Below are 11,630 nucleotides of genomic sequence, written 5' to 3'. Positions count from 1 at the left end.
AAATGTTAAATGTCATGACTATTAATAACAGGAAGTGTCAGTATGAACTGAGTAATTTGCTATCCCCTGTTATCCCCTGTTATTTGAAGGCACACACATATACAGGATATGTGTGTGCCTTCAAATAAATAAATAAAAAAATGTTTTATAATTACAAGTAATTTTACAAATGCCAGCAGGACAAAAGTATTGTCTAGATGTCTTTTTTTTCATGTTAATAACATTACATTGAATTGCTGTGAAAATTGGCTTCTTTCAGGTGCAACCAGTCCACAGAAAACTACAATCATAGCGTCTACTCACATTATGTCTACGTTTGAAGTGCTGAATCTGAATCTATTGGCAAATAGATAAGTTCCGAATTACAAATAATGACTGCCTCTCAAGTGTCTCAACCTTTCCTCAAAGGGACTACATTTCCCATGAGTACCCACGTGAAATACGTGTAAGGTAGTCATCAACGAAACCTTGGAAACAGATCAGGTGACCGTTCTACACGGACAGCTCTACTCCTGTCAGTGTGGCTGTAGCTCGGTTGTAGGCGGTGTTCTTCAGCTCAGCTCAGCTGTGGTTTTTAGGTTTATTTACAGACGCCTTAACGCCTTAACAGAGGATGCTGGAGTCAATTAAAGTAACAGGTAATGTTGCATTTATCTTGTGTTTCTCTTATTTTCCCGTGCCCGTAGCGAGGAGCTCAATTATTTAAAGAAATCGGCGACATTAATAACTGAATATGATACCTTAATAATGGCCATTATGGGAATTTGAAACTAAAATATGAGCTCCAGAAGGCTAATGTGAACATAATAAACTCATTATCACTGGGGAAATTGAGTATATTTTAAGAAAGCATGAATGTATTCATTACTTTACATTATATTGTATCTTATATATTATATTATGTTTTTTTTAAATATCTATTTAAATCTGCTTTTAACCTATAAAGTCAGTTATGTATGTTTTTTTTTTTTTCGTGTTGTCCCTTACTGTTATGATGTCATCTATTTTGTTTTTATTGTAATTACTTCTATTGTTTCTGTTTTTACCAGAAATACAAATAAAATGTATTTATATAACCTATTTTGTATTTTACAGATTTGTGTTGTAAAGACTTGTGGTAGATTGATAGTGAGTTTACTCAGTGCTGACTCATGCTCATGACTGCTAATCATATGCTTTTTATTGATAATCGTGCATCATCAATGCACTATTGATGTGATGGAGACGCTTGAGCATTGATTCATTTTGTTGTGCAGTTCAACCACATTCAGGTTCACGACTGTGATTTGCTGTCATACATTTAATTTCATAAAAGGTAACTGGTGAAAATGAACATTCACACACCCAGTATCCACTAGATGGGGATTCTGGGTTGGTTACTCATTTGCCTACAGTGTGATATCAGAGTAGCCTATCATGTCAGGTGAAAGTGATTGATGGAACACCCAGCTGATGTGTTAGGTAATAGTGTTTGATTTGGTGGCTGAGCAAAGCCAAGGAAGCTCCAATGTGTCCTCGGTCGCTCTTCCAATCATTGCTGCGCTTGTTGAGGTCATTAGTTTGTGCTCTCTGTGGCTGCACGGATTCCGCCTCAGTGCTCCTGTCCGAACAGAGTGCCAAGCTCTGACTGTGATGATGTTCCAGGTCACCTTACTGGAAACCGCAAAGCCTCGCACTCTGACTCCCGTGCTTTACTGTCGGTCTCTGGAGACAAGATGAGAATAATTTCCTCTGTGATGGCATAGCAGCATGGAACTGAATGGTTATTCGAGTCAGATCACATCATTATGATCGTTAAGAAAAAGTGGGGAAAGATAGTTGCTACTTTAGAGTTTAAGTTCACCGCACTGATTACAAGTTTTGATATGCATATACTGTCAATTATTAACTTGTTTTTTTAGCTTGGCATTGGAATAGATCTATTTTTATCCTGCCTTGATAAGAGGATTACTCTATCCAGCTATCTGTAAAAGATCGGCACGTGAAGGTGATCCTAAAGTAAGCAGCAAACACATTCACTGTCTTCTCTGACTGGTCTCTCATCTTTCTTCTTTCAGAAAGACTCCACTGGCCAGAAGTAGAAATGTCCAAAAAGTACATCTTAAACTCAGTGAGTCCAAGCCAAGTGTACCTGGAGAAGATTTCTTCCAGTGTCCTCAAAGACCTCTTCAGCACTGGCTCCAGCAGCTACAACGTCCTGCTGCAGGCTGAGGAGAAGAAGATTCAGAAGCAGTCCCCGTACAAGAGGCCAAAAACATCAGTGAAATGTGGCGCCGCATGTAGTAGAAGAAAAGTCATGGTTCCTAAAAAGTTGCGTGTACCAGAAAGTGTCTGTAAACCTGCACAGACTAATCGTGTTCTCTCAGGCAACTCCAATCACTCTAAACCAGTAAGGAACATGGCAATAGTGGGCAGCACCATGGGCCTAACCACACGTGCTGCTCCACAGCTGAGAAAAATGTGCACCCCCAATTCCCCCCGCACTAAACTGCCCTCGTTGCACAAAGCAGCAATCACACGGGAAGTGGAAAATGCCAAGAAGCTCTGCATCCTTACAGCCATCAAGCCGTCTAATGTTCAGAAAGAGAAGGCCACGTTTTTCAAGTCTGACTTCAACTACGATCCACAGTTCGAGTACAGCAACCCAGCCTCCCCAGTTGTTCTGGCACGGCATAGCAATGCCTCAGACCACTTCCTCACACAGGTAAGCTTGTGTTTGTGTTGGGAACAATTGAATGATTTGTTTCATGATAAACACAGCTTTATCATAAGTCTCTGTGTTGCTCTGAAAGTATCAGAGGTGCTCCATTAAAGTGAAAAATGGGATAGAGAAACTGAAGAACCTACAGTCAGTAAGTGCAGAAGCCCACCAATTTTTTTGGCCCCGAGGCAGTGACATGTCATTCATCAGATCTACTACAAAGCCCCTGGTGCATGAGCTTGCTGCAGAGCTGGCTGGTTTGAGATCAGCAACCTCACACATGCCAGCAGTCAAGCTGCACACTGTGATCACAGAGACTTGCTGCCAAGGCTGTTTAGCGTCAGGGCAGATCAGACCTGGTGCAGTGTGAGTGTGTTGACTAAGTGAAAGAGGAAAGTGGCTGGGATGAATTAGTTAGCATAGAACCTTGGGCGGAACCCATAAGATGAAGAGAATTTGCCAATAAATTGCAACTTATCTACTTTTGCATTTGTTTTTTCTTCTAAATAAGTTGTCTGACTAACTGGTGGTTTGATTAAAACTTGATTGTCCGTTTGGGTTTCTTGTGTGTTTTTTTCTTTAGTAATATAGCAGTTTTTGCCAAGTTGCCAAATACTGCATGTCCAAAGCATCAACGACAGAAGGTGTCAAAACAGTCATTAGTCTCATGCAGCTTTCACGTTATGACCTTCTCGTCTCTTGTAGGCAGTGCGCATCATGGAGCTGGCCCTGCAGCGATATGGCAGCTATGAGAAGTTTGAGAAGGCCACCGGCGGCAACCTCCTCACCAAGAGTCGCGTCTGGCACAACATCAAGAAATACATGGAGAAGGAAGGCTGCGTGGGGGAGGTAAGAGGACGGGCCACTCAGGCTCTTTTGATAATGGAGATGCATTGCTGTTATTGTAGTTTACATTTGTTTCACAGATTGATTCAACCACAACAACAAACGTACACACATGTTCTGACAATTCCCACCGTAGAGTGTATTACACACTGTAAAGAAAGTCCCTAAGAGGCTGTAATTTGGAGCCTGGGATCTTTCTGTGGCTGCACTGCAGTCTGTGTCATGCTGAATTTGTACATCATCATTGCAGAGCAGCAGACAGCAGGGCATCAAAGGGAAAGAGCTCCAGGGAAAAGTAAGACCTTGCAGAAAGACGCGTTCACTGAAGTCATCCTGAAGTTTGCTCGTGCGGAGCTGTGTTTATGTAACCCGTCAACAAAGACGATGTTACATCATCAAGTTATTAATGTTCCACTGAAAACATTACATCACACATACACACACCTTGTGTATGCGTGGTAAAGTCTTAATGGGTTTAGACATGCTAGACAGTGGAAATAAAATACAAGGGAGAGAATGGCACTAACAGAGAAACCCACCCAAAATACATTTTGTTGAGCCCAGCTACAAATGATAGAAGAAGATATTCCAGGAATGTAAAGCATCAGTGATTATGGAGTAACTCAAATTATTAAGCGTCTGTATACTTACGAGGATCTGCAAGGGTTTTGCACAGCGATCACACTGACATGATCTGAATGCAACACAAAATACTAATAAAAACAATCAGTGCTTCCTGAACAAGTCAGTCACACTACCTCACTATGTGAATCAGATTAAGTAGGTTAAGTAGATGCAAGTAGCATCATGTCGCCACAAGAAGTTAATATCTTGTCCCCTTCTTCATTGAAATGAATGGGAAGTACCTCGCTTTAGATGCGATCACACAGAAGTACTGGACATCCTTCTTCCCGGCGACGTTCTTCAGCTCCAACTGGGGAATTCCTACAAATGAACACACATGACACGGCTAACACAATAGCTAATCTTAGTGTTTTTCTTGTCATTATGTCACGAATGCGATATCGATAATGTCGGTAAGTGGTTGAAGTGGATTGGACAGGTTTAATGAAAATACAGCAAAAAGAAAAACGTAAAGTTAACGTTAATTCTATCTGTTGAAAGATCGTAGCCCAGGTGACAGACGACCTCCTGTCCAGAGCCTCCATGACGGTGGTGAACAGCAGACCCACACTCACCATCAACAGCTCCACTGCCAGAGAGCACTGGCTTGAAGGCATGCTGCGGCATGAGATCGGTGGGTACAGTAGCACCCACACAGGACTTCTGTTGTATTCTTCATGTGGGGCTACTGGAACATCTGATTGTATTTACTTAAAGATTGTATTTGGTATCAATACACTGTGTTATCAAACCGTTTTATGGATCTAATCGATGCAGTTTCTAGTAAAGTTGGCTTGAATTTGAACTTAAATACAACCATGTTAATAGTCCTTGTGACTGTCTACCAGGCACACATTATTTCCGCGGCATCAACAACTGCCACCAGCCATGGAGCAGCAGTGTGGGCAGGAAGAAGCACAACCTGAAGCCTCTGAACCCCACAGAGGAGGGCCTGGCCAGCATCCACAGTGTCCTGTTCAGGAAAGACCCCACACTGTGGCGCGCCGCTCTGCTCTACTACACCGTCTACCAGGCCAGCCACATGTCCTTCTCCCAGCTCTTCCACAATCTGGGACGCTTCGTCCAGGACCCCAACACCCGCTGGGACTACTGCGTCCGGGCCAAGAGGGGCCAGACCGATACAGCGCAGCCAGGTCACTACGATTACACATTAGATTAGATGTAGAGACAATCTGAGATGATTCAAATGTGATATGTTTAACATAACGTGAAAATATTGATATTAACCTTTTAAAATTATTTTGTCACCTCCCACATTGCAGGGTGCTTCAGTAAAGACCAGGTCTACCTGGATGGTATCCTGCAGATCCTGAGATACAGAGACAAGATCGACTTCCCACTGCTGATGGCTCTAGGAAAGGTGAGGTAGCTCAACTATCTCCATCTGGTTGTATTTGACAATTTACTGATTCACTAAGCAGCAGCTTTATTGAATGAATGCTTCCTGGATTATCAACAGGTGCAAGTCTTTGTATTAGATGCTTCAGTGCTGTCGTTCACAACCTGAATTAAGCCAGTGGCTGCTCCTCCCTGCCACTAGTTTCTCCTCGTCAATCAGTCGCTGGCTGAATCCAAATGTCCACCCTCTGACATCTTTCATATGTACTGTGATGTTTTCTGAATCTGGACATTTAAATGTAATCACCGTGTCCCATTTGTGGGGCCACCTCCTCGGTAGGGCAGTCTATCAGAAGACCAATGACTTGTGGGCTGAGCCAATGCATCCTCTCCAAATAAGAGAGCAAAAGCTGAATTAGTATGTCACTCAACTTGCGTCTATTTTCCACCATTTACCCCGATCCTGGTCTTGGTGACAGCAAGGTAAGGTAGTCCAGGTATCCTTCTCCTAGGCACGTCCTCCTCCTGAGGTTTCCCCAGGGAGGTGTCCAATAGGCAGCAAAATCAAATGCAGTTACTACCTCAACCACATAAATGCTGCTTGTAAGTGCAACTTCATTCTCTCGGTCATTACCCCAAAGCTTATTTTCCACTACAGTGTTGTACACAACAACCTACAAAGTGGTAAATACTAGTCGTGAACGTCTTCCCTTGATACCCTCCACTGCCGGGCACTTCTCTTTCCTGATATTTGCACAGCTTCCTCTTGAATTTCCTCAGTGATGATGCTTGTTCTGTATCAGAGTATCAGATTAGGCCTCATTGTTGTGCTGACAGTGTCCTGTAGGAAGGTGCATGAATTCTTTATCTCACACACAGTTATGTTGCCATCAAAAGCTGCTTTCCTTCCTCGATTGTCCTGTTGGTGACATCATGTTTCTAATAGTATCTCCTCTCTATCAATGCTCCTACGACACCACTATAGCAGAAAGTAACAGCAGAACAATATCATTTCTGACATTCAGTTGCTTGAAATAGAAGTTTAACTGCACAGAAGATGGTTACAGTTCAGATACAGAGTAAAGTGACTAGAAAGGCTGAATGAGGCTGATGTGATAACCTCTCTAAGGAGGGAACAGACCGTGTTCTTCTGCTTCAAAGGGAGCTGAAGGCACTGATGATTAAACTAGGTGCTAATTCCAGCTGTAGATGTGGAAGCTGATGTAAGAAGTGATGTGTCTTCAACAACCTGATCTCACAGAAACACGTGAAATGAAAGGGTGGCAGGTGATTGCAGTGCAGCTGGTTGCTAATTCTTCTTTCTCCTGCGGGTTTAGGTGTCATTTGAAGACGTGGACCGCCTGAAAGCACTGGCTCAGATGGAAAACGTCCGCATCCCGCACTTCATGCAGGACCAGGCGAGGTATGCCGAGCAGCTGGAGAAAATCATGGCGGTGAACCAGCTGACTGACGAGGAGCTCAAGGCCATCATCTGAGCCAGCTCCGCCACACAAACCTGCTCACACCTGAAGGAAAGCTGTCGCACCACTGCCAGCCGTGGCCCGCATGCCTCAACACCATCATCTTGCATGGTAGCAGAGTGTGTGCAGCATGCTATAGTGCATGCAGTGTAAAGTTAGATAAATGCATTAGTTGACTTTGGCTTTGAATTATAGATCTGTTATTGTCATATCTCCACTGATACAATCAGAGAATCATTTCAGTGTTGAGATAAGGGCTGGAAGTAGTTTATTGTTTTTACCAGTGCCAATACAATACCTGAATTGCTGATCAATACAGATATAATAACATTTTCTAAGCACTTGGTGCCAACGTTTTTTAACTTGTTAGTCTCTGATATTCAGTTTGGTCTTAGGTTTGGGAGGGCTTTTATTAATATCTCCTCCATAGCTAATGGTTTTAAAAGAGTTATTAAAAGTTGTATTAATATTTGAGAAGGATCCCTTAAATTTATGATAATTTCATATATTTTACAATTGAATAATACGCTTGTCAGTGTTTTGTGGTGGTCTAACTATGTAATGGTGAGACTGTTTTCAAATTGACTTCTAACTCATCTTAGGGATTGTCTTGTACTAGTTGGTAAAATGCACTTTGACCCATTGCATGCCCCGCTGCCATAAGGGAACCAGGACTGTTGTTTTCTTTGCTAACATAAAATGGGGATACTAGCGGGCGATGCTGAAAGTATAATCATCACAATCATTACATCATTACATCTGAGACATGATGTGTGCAAACATTTTGGAATTAACAGAATAGAAAGTCTGGATAAAGGTGAAGCTCTTTGCTGATCTTTCGACTGCAACCGCCTTTCACCAACGTTAGCTTGTTACTCAGTGAAGCAACAGAGTCACTGTGTATGAATAGAAATACAGTAATTCTACCACAATTTCAGTAGTAAATTGGGTTAATTGGGTTTCATTTGGATTCGTTAAAATGACATGCTAATTTGCTAATATTGCTCATGTTACAAGATACATGTATATACACAACAATCTTCTATCATCTACACTCACGGATCTCATTTGCGCTCGCTGATTTTGGCACTGATTTGCCATCATAGTTAGCCAGTGATATTAAAATGCTGCCCCAGAGGCAATTACAATTAGACAATTGTGACTTTCTTGGAGACTTTTTGGATGCTTCTTTTGTTGTGGACTTGTGCATGAATATGGTTAGCTTAAGCATCAAAAACGCATTGATCTCGTTCTTTGTCTTTCTCTCATGCACCTGTGATCTAAGTGTACTTACCTCGTGTTTTATATCCGTCTCTTTAGTGGGGATAAACACATTCTTGCACTTTTTTTTTTTAATCCTCTAGCAACCACTTAGGGTTACTATTTTTGTAGTACGGATGCTAGGTTGAAGCCCCGTTTGACTATTTGCACTTTGTTACCTTCAATCTACCTTTTCAACTGCACTGATATGGGCAGTTACTGTGTTGGTGTCATAGACAGTGTAAAAGAAATGGATGTAGTGATGTGCAGTTTGGAGGCCTTGAGTTTGGCATTTTTGACTGTCGCCATCTTGTTTTTTTGGAGCCAGGAGTGACCATATATGGATGCGAGGTCCTCAGGGTAGCGACCTGCCAATCACAAAGTAGCCCCGCCCTAAAGCATACTCTGCTTTATCGTCTATTTCACTCTAAATGGGATCATAATTTACTCATTGAACATCATGCTGTATTGAAGAAGACTTGAAACTAGAGATTGAGACCATAAACTAATGTTTACTGAGGTAATAAATCAAATGAGAAGTCATTTTATTATAGACTTCTATGCAATCAAAATTAATTTGACATCCAAATCAGTCGCCCCCTGATGGACATTAGAAAGAATGCAAGTTTAAGGCACTTCTGCATTGGCTTCACTTTCCACACCCGGAGGCTACATCCACTTCTTTTATACGGTCTATAGTTGGTGTCGTTTATGATATATTTATGTTATACAAAACAAAACAAAAGCCTTGTGGTTCTACTGTGATACTTGATGAGTTGTATGTGTCGTTAATATCAGGAATGACTTAATATCGAGAGCACGTGTGCTACTCTGCCCCTTAATATAGCACCGTTTAATTACACGGCTTTCCTACGTAATGTTTTCTATTTGAGTGACTTTTTTGTGATATTTACAGAATATAATCTTCAAATAAAGTGGACTACCTGAAAATGGGTTGTGTGCTTTGTGTCTCCCAAAGTATATATGTATTTACTTTTGTATGTGCATCCTTTACATTTGTAACACAAAACACTGAATGTTGCATTTCTATTCATAGCAGCTGGATGTGATGTTGAATGGCGCGTGCCACATTGGATGCACGTGTCCAACATTCACTTCTTTTTGGCTTTCCTCTGGAAAAAACCATCTAACTCTTTAGCTGCTAAATGCTCCACTTTTCACACAGTGAAAGGAACTACTTCCATCAGTTGTAGACTGCCAGACCATGCATCCCATCGGTGGCGAGGAATTATTGACCATTTCTTACCCACTCAGGTTTGGATCCCGCCAATGCTAACAGACACTGCGTTCCAGATTGCATACTTTGTATTTGTACTTTTAGTACATACTGTAGCTGCCCTTACAAAGTAGGTACTGTTCTCTCTACTCTTCTCAGTGTCAGAGATCAATAAGAAAAGTTTCCACAGTTGAACATGCTGCTCCACAATCTGAGGGACCGCAGTAACCAAATCTGACACAACACACACTCACTGCTGGCCTCTACAAACCCTGTCCAGAGGTGTCACACTTCCCATTCCCCAGCGTCTGGTTTCACTGGGGAACTGGAAACCATTGAGGGGCCCCGAGTGGTGACTGACGGCTACAAGCAGTGACATGCTGCAAAATAGGTATCAGTGTATACACAGCAATCACACAGAGGCCTCCCCCTCCCACCTCCTTACACTTGGCTCTGGTAGTGCACTTCTAATGAGAATGCCCTCTCCTTAGAAGGTTTTTGTGTATGGAAACTATTATACATGTTTTCCCCACTGAAGTGCACTAATGTACTTTCTTTTTTTTATTTTTTCAGACTTTTATTTCATGTTTTCTTCCCCTCTGCATTTTCTAACACTTTTTATTGCTTGTGGAATATGTTTGTTGTTTGTATCTCTGGATTGTTTTATTATATGGTTATTAATATCTTCATTTTTGTAACCCAAAGTGGTTGATTGAGATGGGAAGACAAAATTTTCAGTTATTTTAGGAATGAATACATTGAACGTTGTTTAGAAGACTGTTCTGCTGAAGTGAGAAAACGCTGTCATCAGATGAGGAGACAGTTGAAGTGGTTATTGTGAAATAGAGCAAAATCTCCACTAGAGGACAGCAGATCACTATAAAACAATTTCAGGCAGTGAACTACAACAGCAGAAACGATCCAGAGAAATGCTGAAATCTTATTCTCATAATCATAATCCACCAGATATCAATTCTAAATTTAGGTCGACATCTCACTGCCAGCTGAAAGCAAGACACATAAAAGATATATTAAATAATGGACTATACATACATTTATATAGTATATATATATATATATATATATATATATATATATATATACACATTTTTTTGAATTTCCACTACACGTTTGAAAATACTGTTCAAAATAAACACATAAGAAAATGTGTTTTTTACATATTATATAATTTTAATAGGTAAATACCTTTTAAGTATGAGAATATGGCTACACAGGTATGCACAATATGAATTAAAACTACGGTAAACCAAGCATCACAGGCTATGCTATTTTCAGCTTGTTAGCAAAATATTATTATGACATTATTGTTATCTAAGAATTTAAATAAACAGTAAAGTTTGCAAAAGTCATTATCTTGGTTGTATTAATTATTATGTTGTATATACTGTATGTACATATATATGAATTCTATGTTTTGGACATAAGGCTGTTTTCATCACTGTTCATAGTGATACCTATAAAAATGCAATACAATATAATTCATATACAACCCTCATAATGAATTCATATTTAATCCATATAATCGTGAGTCAGGGCAGGTGATGTACCGAGTGAAGCAAACATCTTCCAACACCTTTAAAGTTGACTAATAATTCACATGTTGTTGTTGCTGACAAACACCATCCACCTAATCCTGGTTTCAACATTTACCACAAGCAGGAAACCATCATGGAGATAGTAAACGCAAAGTAAGTTCATATTTTTTTTTGGATATTTTGAATGCTTCAGCATTAATTTACTTGCATGTATTTATAGTCGGCTAACAAAAAAAATATTTCACGATGGTATTAACAGTTGTTTGGCACGCAGGAATTAAATAATGAAGACGACTAAAGAGGAGGAAACTACACTCTTTACCAGGGAAATCCTGATTTTATAAAAACTTTTTAAGAACTTAAAATTTTTGGCCATTTTTTAAGGGTTAAAGGACAGATGATCCAAACAATTATCCAAATATAATTGTTGTATTTTAAAGTCAGAGAGGAGGATGAGTCCGAGTCCACCAGAAAGCATCCGAACAACAGGAAGTTGTTTACCGTCGCTGCATGACTTCCTGCAGCAGCTGAGGAAGTTCAACCTTCCAAATTCAATGACGGTGCAC

At 40.6% G+C, this 11,630-nt stretch overlaps 1 protein-coding gene across 1 annotated transcript; it reads left to right on the top strand.

Moving 5' to 3' along the window:
• The first annotated feature begins 515 nt into the window (after positions 1-515).
• matcap2 (microtubule associated tyrosine carboxypeptidase 2) lies at positions 516-8,713 on the top strand. The gene is made up of 7 exons (XM_031853635.1): positions 516-638; positions 2,058-2,704; positions 3,407-3,550; positions 4,673-4,805; positions 5,020-5,325; positions 5,455-5,552; positions 6,868-8,713. The coding sequence occupies exons 1-7, from the start codon at positions 614-616 to the stop codon at positions 7,024-7,026; spliced, it is 1,512 nt and encodes a 503-aa protein (XP_031709495.1). The 5' UTR covers positions 516-613; the 3' UTR covers positions 7,027-8,713.
• Positions 8,714-11,630: the final 2,917 nt, after the last annotated feature.

The sequence above is a fragment of the Anarrhichthys ocellatus genome, unplaced genomic scaffold (assembly GCF_004355925.1).
Source record: "Anarrhichthys ocellatus isolate YVR2014 unplaced genomic scaffold, GSC_Weel_1.0 scaffold14, whole genome shotgun sequence".
Classification (NCBI taxonomy): domain Eukaryota; kingdom Metazoa; phylum Chordata; class Actinopteri; order Perciformes; family Anarhichadidae; genus Anarrhichthys; species Anarrhichthys ocellatus.
Note: the sequence above shows the minus strand (reverse complement) of the source record. Positions and strands in the feature narration are given on the sequence as shown.

What these genes read in the sequence shown, in the direction of transcription:
- matcap2 (XM_031853635.1), top strand. Translation starts at nt 614, where the DNA reads ATGCTGGAGTCAATTAAAGTAACAG. An exon ending in GGAGTCAATTAAAGTAACAG is followed by an intron (nt 639 to 2,057) that starts GTAATGTTGCAT and finishes TTCTTCTTTCAG; the next exon opens with AAAGACTCCACTGGCCAGAA. An exon ending in CAGACCACTTCCTCACACAG is followed by an intron (nt 2,705 to 3,406) that starts GTAAGCTTGTGT and finishes CGTCTCTTGTAG; the next exon opens with GCAGTGCGCATCATGGAGCT.